This window comes from Oreochromis niloticus, linkage group LG10 (assembly GCF_001858045.2).
Source record: "Oreochromis niloticus isolate F11D_XX linkage group LG10, O_niloticus_UMD_NMBU, whole genome shotgun sequence".
NCBI lineage: Eukaryota > Metazoa > Chordata > Actinopteri > Cichliformes > Cichlidae > Oreochromis > Oreochromis niloticus.
Genome location: NC_031975.2, coordinates 22,149,199 through 22,168,006, shown reverse-complemented (window position 1 = coordinate 22,168,006; position 18,808 = coordinate 22,149,199). Strand labels below are relative to the sequence as shown.

The 18,808-nt window shown below is 43.2% G+C and overlaps 1 protein-coding gene across 8 annotated transcripts in view; it reads right to left on the bottom strand.

The window, feature by feature from the left end:
* Positions 1-532: 532 nt before the first annotated feature.
* The window catches only part of rapgef6 (Rap guanine nucleotide exchange factor (GEF) 6), a 76,487-nt gene continuing 58,211 nt past the window's right edge, over positions 533-18,808 (bottom strand). For 4 of the 8 annotated variants that reach the window (XM_025910941.1, XM_025910943.1, XM_025910942.1 and 1 more), the window contains 10 exons: positions 16,557-16,797; positions 13,491-13,658; positions 12,920-13,135; positions 10,598-10,809; positions 9,998-10,121; positions 9,012-9,035; positions 7,531-7,751; positions 5,860-6,033; positions 5,390-5,536; positions 3,545-5,202 (listed from right to left, as the gene is read on the bottom strand). In XM_025910941.1, coding sequence (XP_025766726.1) covers positions 4,502-5,202; positions 5,390-5,536; positions 5,860-6,033; positions 7,531-7,751; positions 9,012-9,035; positions 9,998-10,121; positions 10,598-10,809; positions 12,920-13,135; positions 13,491-13,658; positions 16,557-16,797 — 2,228 coding nt within the window. In that variant the 3' untranslated portion in view covers positions 3,545-4,501. The other 4 variants (XM_019363809.2, XM_025910948.1, XM_025910946.1 and 1 more) reach the window with 3 other exon arrangements.

Here is an 18,808-nt window from a genome sequence, read left to right as displayed (position 1 = left end):
CAGGATAGAAAGCTAACAGTGAGAAGAATGAGCTCGGACTCATTCTTATCAAAGTGCAGCAAATTCAAGCTGTTTACTGGAGTTTAAATCAAAATATGGTTTGGCGCCAAGAAAGATTTTTGGGGAAAAAATCAAAGTCTATAGCCTCACAAGCAAATCTAGGATGGCAGAGCGTATTTTCTTCTTTTTCTCAACTTTTTCTCCTGACCACTGCTACTCTGTGCTGTGCTTACAGGGAATCAAACTCGCAAGCTGTTCCCTCACCTATCAGGCCCTTCTCTGTGCTTGATGTCACCGTTTTGTAGGCAGGGTCTGTGCTTTGCCCTCCTTCCTCTTTGGCTGGTGAGGAGGGGTGCTCCGAAGTGTTTCGCCGCTTTATCGTCCCGTAATTCCCCTCGTAGGTGTCCGAGAGCGAGCCGGACGACGCCCAGCTCTGCCGGCACTGATTGGACAGATCTGAACTCGAGTCTCTGGAGTGCTGCCTGGCACCGCCGTCGCTCGCCCACATGGGCCCGGCAGCCTCGGCCTCCGCTATGGGCCGGGTCATCTGCGTGTGCTTGAAGTGGGACAGAGCAAGCGGGTGGCCGTGGATGCCGTGGTCCCAGGGCCGGCAGGAGGAGGGGGGAGGCTCTGGAAGGAGTCGTGGGAGTTGGAGGAGCAGGACGTCCAGCTGCCGCGCCCGCTGTCGGCCACCGAGTCCAGAGAGGTGTGGTCGTGGGTCAGCTCCTCTGTCGAGATGGAAGAGGTGAAGGTGGAGACTCGCGTTGGGTATCCCCGAGCTGACGAGGAACCGCTGTAGATGAACGAGAGTAATACACAGATGAAAATCAGCACAAATACCAGCTCTGATTGATGTTTAGTGCCCCCGTGAATAACAGTACCTTTCTTCTGATAGAACAGTAATTATGTCTGCATGTCATTTTTTAAAACTATCCACCTCCTATTACCAGTTCAAATTCACGTGTTTTACATAATAAAATACATTTATATAAATGTGTAACTTCACATGTTATTTCAAACCGCATTTCCAGAACGCCTGCGTAGCAATCACGATTACAGTGTAAAAAACTGGCCTGTTAAAAATAGTCAATAAAATATAGTCTGTTGCGCAGGACTGTTCAGCGGTGGTAAAGGTGGAGGTAAGTCATAATGAAATGAAGCGACAAGAAAGCAAGAGGGAAGAAGGGAGGGGCGACAGGAGAGGACAAAGGAGCTTCATCAACCATAAAACACTGCTGAAGGACACCTCGGTCAGAGGATCACCAGCACGAAAGACAAATGGACAAAGGATGAAGTTCAATGTTACACAGATCACAAAATAAACCGCACTCTTTGTTTTTATAATGATTTCAGTACCTGTAAAATCAGCTACTTTGATTCTGCACACGTAAAAATCACAAAGAAAATATGACAACGTTTCCCTGCAGCCTGGCTTAAAGCGAAACATAAACTTTTCCTCTTCACCTACTTTGTTTGTTTTTATTCACTGACACTGTTTTACTGGACAAAACAAGCCACTCAATGAAACCAAGCCATATTTCATAAAACAGGTGCGTGTTATACAATGAGGCTGCCGAGGTAATATATGATCAGAGCGGGGACACGGGTTATTGAGTCTCCTCTTTATGAGACACAATGGCCTGATCATGGAGGAATAATAAACAAACAGCAGACAATAAAAAGAAAGCCGTGTTGTTAACTCGGCCAGATTAAAAAGCCGCCCGCGTAGAAACCGATACGCTGTTAATAGAGAAGAGGAGGAGAGAGGAGGTCAGTAAATGTGGGATGCTAATAAAAACCCGCTGTGTTTTAGAGCTTCCTGTTTAATGAGGGAAGGACGTTATTGGAATCCAGCTTGCTGAAAAGGTGGCAGCAGACAGCGTGTGTCTGTGCGTGTGTGTCGAAAGGCGAGGTTTCTGACATGTGCCTTATAAAAAGACTTGCTTGCATTTCGGTTGCCTGGTGGAAAATGTTCCTGTTCAAAAAGCCGGCTCCAAAAACGAGTCAGGCTGCCCGTAGACCCCCATGTTAACTCTTTCCTCATAAAGATGACATTTAGCGACCGCCCCGTACCTTTAATGGCGAGTTTTGACACCTCAGCATAGCTCAATCAATATGGTTTTACAACCATTTCCGGGTTTTCCAAGAGTAGCTGCAGAGGCAGAGACCACTCTCACTAACGTCTGATGCAAGCCCGGTCGTTTTGTTCTATAATAAGGCTTAAAATGTGACAGAAACCTCTCAGTTCAGAAAAGAGCTTCAGGTGTTGCTCCTAGTAGGCTGAACAGGAATAAACATGCTCACAGCCTCATCTCTATATCTACTGTTCTCTGTGCATCACTAATATAGAGCGCATGCTTTTTTAATTAGATTTAACCCATTTAAATGTTATTAAAGCCGTAAGTTTTAACTATTGCACATTGGCTGTTTGAGTACCAGGTGGTGTGTGCAAGACTCCTCAGCTTCACATCAGCTAATTGGAGTCACTGAACTGGACCTCTTAACCATGTTTGCCGTGTTGATGCTTTTTAAGGTAATTATCTGGCAAATGAGATGGCGTGCTGAGTGGTTAATTGTACTAACAGCTTTGGTGAGTTGCTTTCTGTGTCTGTGCAAAACACCCAAACAATCTACAGATGCATCCAGCTAATGAAGCTGGCCAGAATTAGGTCTTGTGCTCAGATACGGTCTCTTCTGGCTACAGCTGAGACGGCAATAGCATAATGCTAACTCGAGGCTTCAAAAGCCACACAAGCCTCGAGACCCGTCTGTGATTCCAGGCAACACAATTTGATAGGAAAAAATATGTATTTCAACACTGTTTGGTGAGTGGTTATAAACACCTGCAAACTACTTGTTAAGCTGTGGTTTGGGAGTCACCTCAAGCAAGTTTCACTACTGCTCAGCAAGTAGTTGGCGGGTGTTTACAGACAAGTTGCCATCTTGTCTATCAACCTGCTAGCAACCAAAGCAGTCACAGAGAAGTTTTTTGGTGCACTGTATAGCTCCTTGCAACCAATTTGACCTATCCATTACCAGCAGCCTCCAGCAACTACTTGGAGAATATACATGTTTCCCTAGCAACCAGAGATTGCTAGGGGGGTTGCTCACGGGTCTCTAGGCCTGTGTTACTGAGGCCTTATAAAACATCCAAAACAACAAAACTATCTTGTCAATCTATATTATCAAAATAAAAGCACTTCTTAAATGTAATCTAAAGAATTAATCAGACAGATTAGACAAACTAAACTGAAGGCAAATTACCTTGTGCTGGGCTGGCTGTAATCAGCATTTACGTGGGAATGCATTCCTGCTGTGCTCTCAGGAACCGCAGTAGCTATTGCAGGAGACGTCGTAGTAGCAATAGTGGCAGTAGTAGTGGTACAGGTCCTGTTGCTGCTATTACATCGGTCATCAGGCCCAGGAGCAGGCACAGAGTCGACCGAACAGATACTGGAGCGGGAGGAGATCTCGCTGTGACTCGAGTCCGACAGGTTGTCAGCTTTACCGGGCGGTAGGAGGGCATAACCTGGACAGAGGAACATTTCAGATATTTACATTTTGGAGGTTAAGCTAAATTTTTATTAAAAATGAACAGAGACTTTTAAACAAAAGCTGAGTGCAGTGGTACAAATGCAGATCATTTTACTGGGTTGCAATGATGATTACTGTAGCCAAAGTACGGCAGTGTTAATGTGCACTGTACACAAATGATACTCTCTTTAGTGAGTGACTGCATCCTGATGAAGACAAAGAGTAAGTAAAATTAAACTATGAAGAGACGACTTTAAAATTTCGGTGACGCCGAAATCACAAACACTATCAGAAAGCGTGAGGCTGTTGTTTGTGTTATTTGTAGACTGAGACTATGAATTGTGTAGAAATTACTGTGAAACACACACCTGTGGGAGGGGGTGGGTTCATAGTTTAAACTTTATATCACAAAAAAACAAATAAACTGACTGTCAGGAAACTAAATGAACATTACAATTAAAATGCTGCATGCCACAGAAGAAATCCATATACCAAAAACAGAGCCTACAACCAAAAACGAACAATAAATTTAATCATTTTAAAATTCAAATTCGGGAACGAAGAATGTTTCACAGCGACAAACGTGACTGTCGGCTGCTCGGTGACATCCAAACAGCTTTAACACAATAATTCATAGCTTTAACCCATGAATAAAAAATGTCGAGAGAGCTGCGAGAACACACTGAAATGCTTTTCCATCTGCTGTTACAGCCTCAGATGTACTCTTCTCCTATCTGTGTCGCATCATCTTCTTCAAGTATTCACAGCGAAAAACTCTCAGGCGTCACATCTCTGTGACTCACGGTGGATCTGAAGCTCTCAAGCAACAAGCAGAAAATGCATTTTTTTTTTAATGTGATGGACTCTTAATAAATGCAAATCATCAACAACAAAAAAGTCTCTCTCAAATACCACTGTGTCCCTTCTCTTTATTGTTTTTGCTATAACTGTCTCAACGTGATGTCTGTTAGAGGGTCTTTCTCCTGGAGTCTCTGTCCCTGCACAGCCAGAGGAAGGGGTTAGGGCTGACTGATCTCCTGGCTCTCTGCTCTGTCTGCCTTCGTGTCTCATCCTGAGGTGAGGAGGACATACGCTCTGCTGTTTCCTCCCTACTGTTCAGGTGTAGGCTGACTGCTGCTGGCCTCTCCCTGGACTGACTCCTTTTCCTCAGTATCCTGAACGGTGACATGAGCCTCCTCCTTATGGGGGACTCTGGGGGTGTGGGTCTCATTAAAGGAGAGTGGGAAAATGGAGTTGGAAAACTGTATGGAGAGTCACTTTGGACCACAGGATGATCTCCATCAATCCTTTTCCTTTTTGGGGCTGGACTTCCTCCTCTTACCCTCAGTGACGTTTGCCCTGCATCTGCCTGTGCACCCTGGCTGCTCTGCTGCCTGGATCTCCCTTTCCTTTGCTCTGATGAGGGGAACAAGCCTCTCTGAACTGCCTCTGTCTCTTCCTGCATCTTCTCCTCTTTTTCTCTCTCCCTCCAACTCTCTTGGCTACTCTGCCTGGTCATCAATAGGATCCTCTTTTGGAGGAGGGTCCCACCTATGCCGTAGCTGCGCAGACTGACGGTGGCCTTTGAGCTAGCTTCGCTGGTCAGCGACGATGAAGATCCTGACAAGTTCATCTGGCTGGAGTTCTGGGACTTTGCCACACCTCCCACTATTAAAAAAAGGCAATGATAGAAGAGATGAAACCCAGAAAACACAAATTTTATCATTCATGCATGGTAAGTCTAATCCCACCACACTAATATCTCAAATCAGTAAGATTATCATTTGTATTTTACAGCTCTATCCTTCAGGTGAGTGTTTCACTATATCTACTCAAACCAGTTTTGGTTGCAAACCTTTGCGCGGGGAGCCCTGAGGCGACACCGTGGGGCTCGAGTGAAGAGAGGAGATGGTGGAAACTGTGTCGTCACATGTTCTCTTTGTGCTCCACTCCTCTGACGAGTTCACTGGTGGTTTCTTAACCACCTGAGGTGAGTTGGAATCTGAAGAAAAGAAAAAAATAAAAGGTCACGAAAGTCGCCAAACCAGGGATCTGGTTACACTTCGTATAATACAGAACACAGAAATGTAACATTTCTTTCTGTCTTTGCTTTAAATAAATAAGACGACAACCCCGACTGTTTTCTCAGAAACAAGTTTGAAATCATTTTGAATTTTGTGCACGACTGCAACTTTACAGTAACCATAAAACTAGTTACTTATTAATCTTTGAAACACAAAAGTCTATTAAAAAGTTAAGTTCCTACATGACGATAAAAAGTTACATTACATGGCCTAATGAGAAATAAAACAGGCGTGTACTCACTAAGTGAGGCTATGTCCTTGGCAGTGCTCTTCTTTCGTAGAGGGTTCAGTGGGACCTGGACCTGTAGGACTTGTGACACCCTGTTTTGTGTTTTTCCGGAGGGCAGAGTTGACCGCAGCGAGACTGGAGACATATCCGACTTAGTGGATCGCCTCTCATTCAAATTCTTAGACACTAAAATCACAAGAAGGCGACAAAAATAATGTTATAAACAGTATATATGTAAAATAATAATAAGTGTACATTTTATAGTTGCAATTGGCAGGAAATATCACAGTCATTAAGGCAAAACTGCATCCAACATGAAGCCAGTGTAATAAAGCAATAATAATGTTTAGATCAACATCCGATGTGGGCTTTTTATTTGAACCTTTAGTTACCTATACCAAGAAAATTCCCAAAATAGATGATACTGACTAATAATCCTGCTATTTTTGACAACATTACCAAAATCCACTAGATGGCAGTGCAGGACATCTATTTTTATTTATTTATTTTTTACATTATTGAACAGGACAGTGGTGGAGAGTAAATAAATAATAAATAATAAATAAATAAATGTTTATTTATATAGCACCTTTCTAGACAGAATCACAAAGTGCTGCACATAAGATAACAAGTCATAAAAAGATTTTTTTTTAAAAAGACAATATAAAACAGGCAAAAATTAACCAAAAGCAGTTTTAAAAAGGTGAGTTTTGAGTTGTTTTTTTAAAAACAGCTATTGAGTCCACAGTTCTTAATGTTAACCTAGGGGACACGGAACCTGCAGACGATCCAGAGAACCTTTGCTTAGACACATAAACAGCGAGTTACAATATTTCAAGCGTGAGGAAATAAATGCATGTATAGCAATCTCCAGTTCAGAGCGAGATAAAATCGGGCTTAACTTAGCTACATTTCTTAAATGATAAAAACAAGACCGAACCAGAGATTTCACATTACCATCCAATGTGAGAGTCGAGATAAACAGTAAAGTAGGGAGAAAGCGAGAGGCAGGGAGACACAGGAAACAGTCCAGGGCGGAATCAAACCCGAGCCCCTGCTTCCTTTCAGCATGTAGGTTGCCGGCTTGACCAATGAGCGGCACGTGGTGCATAAAAGGCTGACGGTGCCATTGCTTGAATAAACTCAAATCCCATCAAACAACCCTGTCTTTTACTTCTTTAAATTCTTTTAAAAATCCAGCATAACTTCCATAACTTCTCTGAGCCTCACATATCTAACAGTGTAATAAAACATGCGTTAATCTTCTCCACATTAGTCACATTTCCCAGTATGGCTTTTCCTTGTTGAGCCAGCTATGTGGGTCCACAGTGGATAGCTGTGGGTAAACTGTGGGGGTGTGCGGACGGAGCAAAGCCACAGTTATCTAGTGCAGGGATGCAAGGTTGACCCACAGGCGGGGCCAGCGAGAGTTTCCTGTGGGTAAGACAGCTATTGGTTGCCCACAGAGTTCCCTTTTGGGACCCCAAAGCACAAAACTGCTGAGGGCCCTGTGTGGGTACACCCACTTGGGCCTCCATGGGAAAAGTGTGGGTTTGCCCTGCCCACACAGCTCCTGTGAATCTGCATGGGCATGCTTGCTGGGATAATAGCACCCTAAATACTTTTTCTAATTAAAACAAAAAACTCAAATAGCGAATCCTTCTCAGTTTTTGATTTACTCACAAGTGTTGTAAGACGGCTCGCACTGCAGGGACATGATCTGGTGTTTCTCCTCATCTGTCTCCACTGTGAGGTTGGAGAGGTACTGCTTCACCTTTCTGGCCATCTGAGCGTCTTCATACAGCTTCTTAGCATTGAGGAGCGAGCTTCGGCGTACTCTCTTCTTGTGCGCTCCGCCTTGCACGTCCAGCATATTGGAATTAGTGCTGCCCTGACTCAAAGACCTAAAAGATGACAGGAGAGAGGCAGAAAGAGGAAGGAAGAAAAGGTAGAGGAATAATAAAGACAGTGAGAGGAAGAAGAGATGGAAGAAGTGTGTTGAATTGAACAGAAGTAACAGGAAAAGGTGGAGGAGGATGGAGCCGCAAAGAATAAGAAAGAAGGAAAGGAAGATAAATGTGTAAGAGAAGAAAAAGGACATGCAACACAGTCAATTTAATCACCAATAAAACACGAAGGTCTTCCGTCTTATCAAATACAGCTTTTACTACAAAATCTGTACATCTGCCTCTGTTTTGGAGCATAGCATTTTAAAAAAAGGACCATGCAACTGGGAGGGAGGCAGCACTCCCTGGTGTGCCATGCTATCACAGTACAGAACAGCAGAACATTTTGTCAGATGGAGGCAAAAAGGGTTAAGAAACAAACAACGCACAATATTCGATACTGGGAATATTATGCCATGATGCAGATATGAACAAACGCCAAACCTGAGTCAAATAGTATCACTAAAATGCACATTGGTGCGTTTTACGTTGCCTTTTTTTGCAGCGAGGTGGAGTTTGTTCTGTAGGATTGTGAGCTGAGGTACAAAGGTGATAAACTGATCCACCCTTAAGTGCTATTTTGTTGCTGTCCTTATGTTTTCGATCGTACTACAAGAGCCACATCAGCAGATGGAGTTTGTAGTTGCTATGGAAGCGTAGCAGTTTTTTCCAGTTGATTTCAGCTGTTGTGCATTGTTATGGAAATGTTACTGAACAAACTTCACCTGCTGATGAAGACAATCAGATATAAATGAATGCTGCAGGACAGGAACTTAATGGAACAATGAGGTCTAATTACTCTCCTGCTGTTTCCAGGCAAGGCAACCCTGGCAAGAAGCTGTGCATTATAACTATCTACTTAAATTCCACTTAAACTTGAATCTGCAGTTGAATGGCTGCAATACATCATTTAGCCAATTTTCACTGGTAGCTGCGAATGTGTTAAGAAACGCTGGGCACCATTTCAAGCTACTATATGACTCAACATACACTCTCGTCAGTAGGGTAGACAATTAATGGGTCAATAAGGGACTTTAGTGTGGTTCATGTGATGCAAACAGAAGGGTTAATCATGAACAAGCACAGGCAGACACATGAACGCTCATATAAAGCATGGCGAGACATGCAGAGTTTATGATGACAGGGATGCAGGGAGGATTCAAACTTTTGCCGGCCCAGACCGAAACAGGATGAATCTGGTACGCAGGACAAACTTACCCTAAACTCTTCCACCTCTTCTTCCTGCAAGCAAGAGGCGTGAAGATTGAAGCGTGACTCAAAGACAAGTTCAAGGGTCAGGGGAGAGGAGGAGACAAGACTATGTAGAGGTCATGCCGCAAAAAACAAACAAACGAACAGGAAATGACCGGAGATGGGAGGACACCAAACAGTGGACATCTCCCCATGTCAACCTGAAGAGTGTGTGTTATGACTTTGTATATGATGCATTTGGCACATTGTGTTGTGTTTTTTTTTAAATATGTGACTTATGTATAGAAATGAAGTTTGCTCTATATTTTGGATTTGCAGTATGAAGGGAGTGTCTGCAGGGGGCAGTCATGCACCGTAGCAGTGACAGACTGTGATTAAACACACACACACAAACCGAGTGATAACAACTACACACTGCGGCTGGCATCAATTCTACCTTCATTTCCATTCAGTCCATAACTTGGGTCATTGTGTGCTTACATTCCAGCAGAGGAATGCAATCCAAACACAGAGAGCCATGAACCGGACAGGAAGTGAACGGGAATTGATTGAACCAGACCTTCAGTGCGTGCCTGATCCTGTTGGGTGAAGGATCCAGGTTGGCTGGTGGAAGTATGGTGGTGCGGTTCCCTTTTTGCCAACATTGTAGCCTTCGGTGGGAAAGTCTTTTTACACGTTTCTGCTTCAGTTTTGAAGAAATATGAGGGAAGTTGTGGATTCCGTACCACTTGTAAAAGCACATTAGCTGAAGGTTATCACACTAAGCAGTTTGGCTTGTTATTGTGCACTAGGATGCTTTTTTTCCTAATACAAAATTCAATCAGATGCTCCCCTGATGAGGATGTTTTTTTAAGTAAGAAATTCTACAATCTAATGTATGAAAAGAATAGCCATATGCAAATACATATAAAACTGCACAAACAGGCTTGTCATTTCATCACAGACCCGGCTCCTAAAATGGTTAATCGTGCTGCAGTGTCAAACCAACCGACCTTTGCCTAAACATGAGGGCAGGGTCCATGTTGGCTGAGGTCATCCGCACCACATGTCTGATCTCCTTCGCGATCATCCTCAGCTTCTCAAAGTTCACAAGGCCATCAACACTTGAGTCATTGCCTGAGAGGACAAACAGAAGTAGAAAGTGAGAAGTCGCCCGTCAGCAATGTGGTGGAAGGAAATGATTGACGTTGTGGACATTTGTAGCAACTGATGTACAACGGTTTTTCCATATCACATTAGTAAAATCTGAAATTCCCTCTATGTAATTTTTTGCTATTACTAGTCACACTGCTTAGTTTGAGGACACAATGAGGGCAACTTTTCATTTTACACAAACACTTTTAAGAAGAAGCCTTTGAGTAGAAGTTGGGCCAGTTTTTAGTCAGTTTTAGGTTAAAAAAACTGAAAGAAGAGGAAGCCTTTAGCAGAAGTAAACCTCGTCAGTGAGTGTGACATGACCTTTGGCACAACACAGAGGAAGCTGGGAGATTAAATTAAACTTCAAGAAACGGAAACAGTCTTGTAGCGTATTTAAGAAACACGAGAGTGAGGATGCAAGTAGATAATCTGCGAAGGCACACAAAGTCTTCTACCTTCATGTAAGAAGGTGAGGTCCTTCTTGACCACTGGGAATAGCGGGATGATGGGCGGCTGCATGCTCTGGCTGCTCAGCACGTTTCGGTACTTGGCCATGTTCCTGGATGGGTCGAAGAGATCTTGCAGGTCCCCAAAGAGCTTCTCGTACTTACTGGGCAATTTTTCCCAGGAACTCCGCAGTCGAGCCACCGGTGCCAGGTTCAGTCCGCTGCGCGAGAGAGGAAAGAGGTGCAAAGAGGGCGGGGGGGAAGAGAGGGAGCGAGGCAGAGATAAATAGGTTACGGCAGACAGAAGAGGGTGGGGGAGAGGGGAGAGGTAAAAATGAGGATAGATGAAACAAGGGTAGAGAAGAAAAGGAAAGGAGGTTAGGTTTAATGTGAATGTTTCATGCTGTACTCTTCCTACTCTTTGAGCTAACTAACTTCAGTGAGTGGGGTCATCTTTTCCCACAGCTGAAAACCCCATGAGGTGATGTCAGCTCTGACCAGACAGCTGATAACAATGAATGACACAGCATTTCTTTTCTTCTCTCCTCTTACATTGATTTGTTCATGCAGCTGGCACAGTTTTCTTTGTCATACTAGATCATGTGATTCAAACACTACACTACTGGATAGATGGCTTGGCTTTCTCCATATTTCGCAATCCTGCATGTCTAACACCTTCCCCTTTTTTGCTATTTGCACATGGCAGCAGCCGCCACCACCGCCGTGTCCCTGTCAGCAGGCAGGTTGTGCATCCATATGTGTGCAGACGCCCTGCTGTGAGCAGGAATGTAAAGGGGCGAGAAGGTCCGGCACTTGGGCTTTAAAGCGCCTTTTACAGCGGCAAACAGAGCGTCTCCATACGGCTGAGCTCTTTTAACACGAGTCCAGATCAGGGAGTGGACACGGGTGCTGCTCGTCACACTGAGCAGGCAGCGTACTGCTGTATAAGAAGGGTGCTAACATTTATTCTTAGCTCAGCAACACAGAGCAAAAAACTGTATTTAGTTCAAGTCATCAAATTTATGCGACATCTACATCAGTATTGAGCTCAGTGCAACTTCTTCCTGCACTGATATTTAAATTTATGCCACATTAACAATGCAGGCAGTTCCTCTTATTATTTATCACGTTGTTTACCGTTTCACACCGCAGTGTGCTTGTTCAAAAGTTTCAAAGCTAAAAAAGGACTTTAAAACCAACATGGAGTGAGAATTTGGAGTGGTCCGGTGTTATTTCACCTGCAGGTTCGGACACAGTGTGACAGTGAAGACACCATGATGCCCCATTTTTTGCCTCCTTTCTTATCTTAGTAAAGGAAGCTACTTTCGACTGCTCCCTTAATCACAAGGAGTTGCCACATCACGTAGCTCTGCATGTGTGATCTGGCAGATTTTTAAAAATAAATGCCTGATGCAACTCCCCAAAAATGACTTGTGTCTTCTCTTGGGATTGAACTGGGGACGAGTAAAACCAGATTAAAATGAGCAGGAGCATTTTGGGAAATCTTGAAAAAATGACTTGGTCTTAGAGTTGAAAATGCTTAAGCTTCAAAATGGTGTCATCTGCATGAAAATGAAACTCAGAAATGAGAAAAAAATACGGAGAAATCCAAAGTGTTCCAGGAAACAAACGCTGCAGAATGTTAAACGGGCACATTTTTCAGCCACATGACACCAGATCCTCCGGGGCTGGGGAGGAAATTAAATCTACAATAGTAAATGCTCTGGGGTGGCCATTGCGATTTTCTGATCATGGGGAAACAGACAGTCCTGTGCATCTTTGTTTTAAGAGGGTAAACACATTATGTGGGACTGCATTTTCTTTGAATAAATGTCATTATTTCATGGACCTTAGGCTTGTGTTTTCAACCTGAAAAGTTCTTATTAGATCTTAGTTAAAAGTATTAAGGATAAATCCTACACAGACAAGCTTCTGTGCAGAAGCTAATATGCTTAAACATGAAAATACTGGTGGATTCAAACTTACGTCCATCCTTAAACTAAAATACACTGACGCTATGTTTAATACTCCATAAAAGCTCAGCTAGAGCCAAACCACATAGGCCAGAGGGACTCAATCATTGTAGCAGACAATAAGCATAACTACTGCTGTGAGACTTGTTTTAAATGCTGTGCAGTTTCTGTGCGCTCTGGGAGAATCAGGGCTGATTACAGGAAGGAACAGAAGGGGAAGAGGGGAGGGGGTTAGACTGGTTCTCCTGACGATGTGGGGAATGGAGACCCACCATCAAAGCTCATCTGCCAGCAGAGGTGGAGTAAATGCAGAATAAAGGGTACAAACAGTCGAGGGGAGGTGCTACACTGAGCCAACCTGATAATAGCGAACATGGAGTTGAAGTTCTTGCACTCTCTGCAGTGAAGGGCGATCTTGATGAAGTGTTTGATGGTTTTCATCCTTTTCAGAGTGTTGGGCTCCTTCAAGATCTCTGTGGCCACCCAGAAGGTCTCCTGGTTTATCACCTCCTCAAACTGTTTCAGATTGCCACTTCCCACAGAGGAGTCTAGTTTAAACAAGTCATCCACGTACCTGAAACACGTGACAGAAGAGTTCAAAACTGGGTTAAAAGGCAGGATATTATCATCTCAACAAATTGTATTTCAAAAAACTGTTACTGTAACTAATATTCAATCATAAAAATATGGATATCCTCTAGTAATATGCTTCAACCACCTATCTGGCACTTTCTGGGTTCATAATTCCATCAAGTTTAACAAGATTTCCACACCAATGGCTGAAAGCCTCAGGCCACGAGAGAGCCTCCACCACGTTTCTAGACGAATGGCTTCTTGACAGCCACCCCTCCACTAAGACCATTTCTGATGAGGCAATATTCCATCCAGTAGTTGTTTTATGAAGTGCTGCTAAATTAAAATCTACATACTCTGTGGACTCGATGTTCCTGAAGAGCTCAAAGTCTCTCATGGAGAGCTGGGCCGCAACCTCCATGGTGCTCAGCTGCAGAAGTGAGATTTGACTTTCTCTGAGGAGATCCTGGGCGTCCTCGTCTGAACACAGCGTCTCCGTCTCCATGTTGTTCTTCAGGTAATACCTAAAGAAGAGGGAGCAGGTGGAAGATGGATAAGTTTAATAATAACTTTGTTATTTTATTGAAATATTTTTTTAAGCTTTTTAAAGCTGCGTTACACTTGAGAAACAAAAAAGAAAAGAGGAGTTAAGTCTCAGCCTCTGAATCTAAAAACCTGGAGAGAAATTAACTGACAGTAATTATATTTAGTGCGAGAAATGCACGATGCAAAACACTTTATTGGTGACAGCTTACTTAGCATAGTATGCACTAGACTGCAGTTCCCTCCGATGCTTTAATATAGGCAGACAAGTGGGTGGACAAGATCAATTTTTCCAGGCTGATAAAACTTTCTGGACCTGATAAATTAAATGTTCCTTTCAGTCTTATTTCATTTTTAAATGGGCAAATTTTCTCTCTGAGAGCAGAAATTAGTTTCAGGAAAAGGCAAAAAAAATGCTCTGATGCTGCTGAAAGATTATGTACGTATTTTACCTCAAGGTAAAGAAGGGGAGAGAAAGAGCGAAAGCAGGGCTCTTGGCAAAGAGAGGTTAAAGAAAGATGACAGGTGCCTGAGTAAGAGGAAACAGGAGCCATTTCTCTTTAAGATTAGTCTCTAAATGTTTTCTGGGAGACTCTTTCACGCTAATGGAGCTGTAATGTGGTCATCTAGGAATGCTGAACCACAAATCAGAGCATTATAGGCCAAGAGAGGGCAACCCTCCGGGGTAAAGTGTTGGCATGGATGTACCTCTAAACCACGCTCAATTACTCTGTCAGACAAGCTCAGACAGGAGCAAAGATAGGCTGTGAGATCAAGCTGAATTTATATTTAGGATAAAACCTGAGACCTGTTTCACATTTAGAAGAGACAGAGAAAAACTCCCTCAACATATTTAGATTCAACACATTTTAGGAATCTAATCATTTATGAGAATCTGCACACGCTGAAAACACAGAGGAGGTGATAAGATAAAGCACTCGTGTAATGCCTCTGAAACAGAAGGAGGCATTAGAGGAGCAAAGACGACATAAAGCGAGAGAGGAGTCGGAACGAGTGCAGATGAAAGAAGAAGAGAGAGGAAGAGGAACACGAAGGGAGAGGAGTAAAAGGAAGTCCAGATGAAAGGAGACGAGAAGGGACGAGAGGAGCGAAGGAGAGGACGCGGGACTAAATGATGTCAGAGGAGAGAAAGGGACAAGAAGATGGGAGGGAAGGAGTGAGGGGAAGGAGATGAGCTGTGAGCAGGGTACTTAAGGGGAAGAGAGGAGAGGAGTCTAAATTAATGATGGACAAAGTGCTGCTTAATAGAACTGGGAGAGGGAACGTCACTGGAACCAAGCCATCGTAAACAGCTACGGGCGGTGTTTGGGTGTGCGATCTGTGCTTAAGCGCTCAAGATCCCCTCAACGCATCTATATGTATATTTTGGCAGCATGATTAAGGCTTTGTGTTGGCTTAGCCTGGACCCCCCCGACCATCCCCCCTTCCCTTGGACCTGCTGTCAATCAGCAGCTGCAGAGAGGAAGAGACGGAGGAGGCGAGATATGGTGACAGAGAACCCAGGTGGAGATATATTTGCCTACTGCTCCAGATAAAAAAAAACTACTGCAATGTGGACTGCCGATTGCCCTCTTACATATGTATACAGGTTGAAAAAAAAGACAGCCACGCTAACAGGAATAGCAAGTACAGGGAAAAGATTTACTCAAGAAACAGGAAAGCATAAGAGATTATATACACACACATATATATTCGATTTCAGTTGTTTAACCAGCATAAAAAAGGTCTATATCTGCACAGCTACATACCTATATCTTGCTATGTGTCTGTATGTGCGTGCGAGTGTGCGTATGAATAATTCCAGCCGCGGCATGCTGTCTGCAGAGGCCTCCGCCCCTGACAGAGGATGAAAAATTCATGCTAGGCTAGCTGGGAGGAGACCGATGAGGGACCACAGGAGACGAGAAGAGAAGAGGGAGAAAACTGTGGAGAAAGTCACTGCAGGGCAGACTTAACGGCTGCAGTCCAATTATCCTTCACGTCTTAATTTCATCTTGAAAGGGAAAGTGACTAGCACAGAACTGTGATACAAAACAACAACAAACTGGGGGAAAAACCCTACACAGACACAAAAATATACTCAGTAAAAGAAAGAAAACGCAACATCCACAAAATGATGTTGGAACTTCTTCAAATAAGTGGAAAAGTTGCCGTTTTCTTCAGAAAAAGGAAAAGCCTCGACTCTTTGGGTGTGCTGCATATCACTACTGCATTTTCTCAGCACTTTACTAGAAACTGTTGTTTAAGTCATGCATGCCAGGCTGTGTTAAGTGAATTAACTACATCACAGAAATACTACCCCGTATCTCCAAGCAGGACTGAGGAGTACTTCTTTAGTAGGATATTCAAGCTTTTCTCAGTGCTGATTTAGAAAACATGTGACACTCGATGGATTAAACCGTTGTACTTAGCAAGCCTAGAAATTATTTGAGAGGATAATAATTGGTGCAGTTGTACAAAACGGTGAGAAATGTGTGAACATTCACAAACTGGAACCCAGAAATAATCAGAAAAAAGAAAAAGGAGGAAAATCCCTCAGTTTCTGCATTCTGGGTTTGGAGTCTAATAACTACAGGCTGGATAATTCAAGATTTAAGTAGATATCCTTTTTGTTTTTGACAACAACAAACTCCCTGGACCTGCAAGTGTTGTTTCTGGCTTTATTCTGGGTTGTGTTTGTGTACTTTATGTTGCAGAGAGAGAAAAACACTCAACTGCTGAAGTTACCTATAAGAAAATAGCACTGATAACCATTATGTAAGATGGGATGGGTCAAATGGGTCATAAAACACAAATGCAGGCTGAGTATTAGATTTTTCCACAGCAATCAACACCAGCGTAACAGTTGTGATTCTTACCTTCCGTTAAGCTGAATTCGATCAGCCAGTTTGGAGAGCTGATCAGGCAGGCGGCGCTGTTTTATGACTCCCTCTGGGCTAATCGATACCTCGCACAGGGAGTAGGTCTCGGGTGCCGCGACGAGTCCAAACTCATTGACAGTGTGCGCGACGACATCCTTGGCAGTAGTGTCCTTACTGATGATTATGTAGCAGCTCTGCTGGTCGGCCTTGAACACTCGAATTACCTGGTCTGGGATGTCTGAGTGGAAGAGAAAGGAAACAGACGAATTGTGTGATGTTTTGGAAAAAGTCGGCTTGGCCAGTAAAGACAGGAAATTACTTTTATTATTAACAAGTTTAAGTTGGAAAGACTCTGCAAGAAACTTCCAGGAGAGACTAACTCTTCTGCCTACCTCAATACCTTGAGTGTAAAATCCGAATTCAATTTTATGTATCGCCCCAAATCACAATACATTCGCCTCAAGGAGCTTTATATTGCAAGGCATGAACATTACAATAACAAAGAGAAATGAGTAAAACAATCTGACCATCCTCTATGAACAAGCACTTGACAACAGTGGGAAGGAAAAACTCCCTTTTAACAGGAAGAAGCCTCCAGCAGAACGAAACTCAGACAGGGACGGCCACCTGTTGGTGGTGAGGGGAGGAAGACTGGATGAAAAACCCACTGTGGTGAAATCTAAAAGGGATAAGGGTTTACGTGACTGTGCTTTTAATGTTGCAGTATGTCACAGGGCTCTCTGACAGTGCACAAAGGCAGATACTTTTAGCACATGACACGTTTATTCTGACTCTGTTCATCAAAAACAAATAACATAAGAGATATGCATATATACAAGCTGGATCTTCAAATAGACTACAGTCTATTTGAAATACAGCCTCAAATAACACTTAAAAAGTGAACAACAGACGGGGAAAAAAGAAGAGGACGAAGCATGTGGAAAAACATGCATGCATGCAATGCAAGGGCAGCAGAAATGACTGCAGAACACTTTCATTTCTTGGCAGATATATTGGGCTCAGGCTGCCCTGCATTGACCTTGGATATGCACATATTCATCTTGAATCATCTCTAAATTTATCTCTGTGATGTGTCCTGCTTGTAAGTTTGTTCTTATATCGTCATATTTTCTGGGTTAAGCGTCTTCTTTTCACCTTAGCACTCTATTTCCCACAGCATGACAGAACTCTGTAATTTTAGATCGCTGCTGATGAGACTGAAAATCCAGTAATTTATTATTTAAACCTAAATGGTTTATAGAAACATTTTACATGGAGTAAAAGATGAAGCCACTTCCGCGTCTGTTATTTGTTGTTAAATAGTCCATTATAAAAGCTTTAAATGTTGGTGATTACAACAGATTCCCGAGGCTGCTGATACTGGAGCAGCTGCACGCGACTTACATGGTGTGCTCTGTGTGTGTGTTAAATAATGGAAATGTTCCCCCTGAGTGAAATCCTGCATTAACGATCCCTGTGTTTGAGTAAGGAAGAGGGTACGGCCCATTAGCCACAGGCGGGCAAAGAACTTTAAAAGAATGAATTATGAACGCTGCACAGTGACAACTGGGAAGAGAGTCCGACAACCAGATGAAGCTGTCACACAGCTGCAACATGAACCTCAGCGTGTGCAGGTTCGTGCAATCTTTGCGTTTTACCTTGCTGGAAACAGACGGGGATCGTGAGTGATGACTTTCTTGTGCACACACACACACAGATACACACCGGCTTCTTTTTGTTTATCAAGCAGGTACAGGGCAAAACACAAGGCCAGCCCTTATTTGCATGGATATCTGATCGGTCTGTGGCTGTGGGTGTGTGTGAATGGTGTTATCTGTACACAAGTCAGTGTGCGTACTTTGGATTCAGAGCTCCAAATTCAACATAAAAAGTTGGTTCTCTGTATGCATCTGATGCAATGCTGTGGTCGCAGTCACGGTGGGTTTAGGCTGAGGGATTCAGTTTCCCCTTTTTAAGTTTAATTTATGCGTAGCATTTTGATAAGTCATTTTTCTTTTTTGCTTGTTTTGTTTTTTGTCACCACGTTTGTTTCTAAAAGCGACCAATTCTTTTCTATTTCCTGTAATTTCTACTTGCTGATTCGGCTGAACTGTACCTGCCACCGAGCGTTACTCGTGGACATCGAGTGCTTATTTATAGTCTATTCATGAATCATTGCTTAATTTGAAAACAGGTTCCAGATGTTTCCCTGCACTGTTTCACAGATTTTTAGCCAGCTTTTTTTGTTG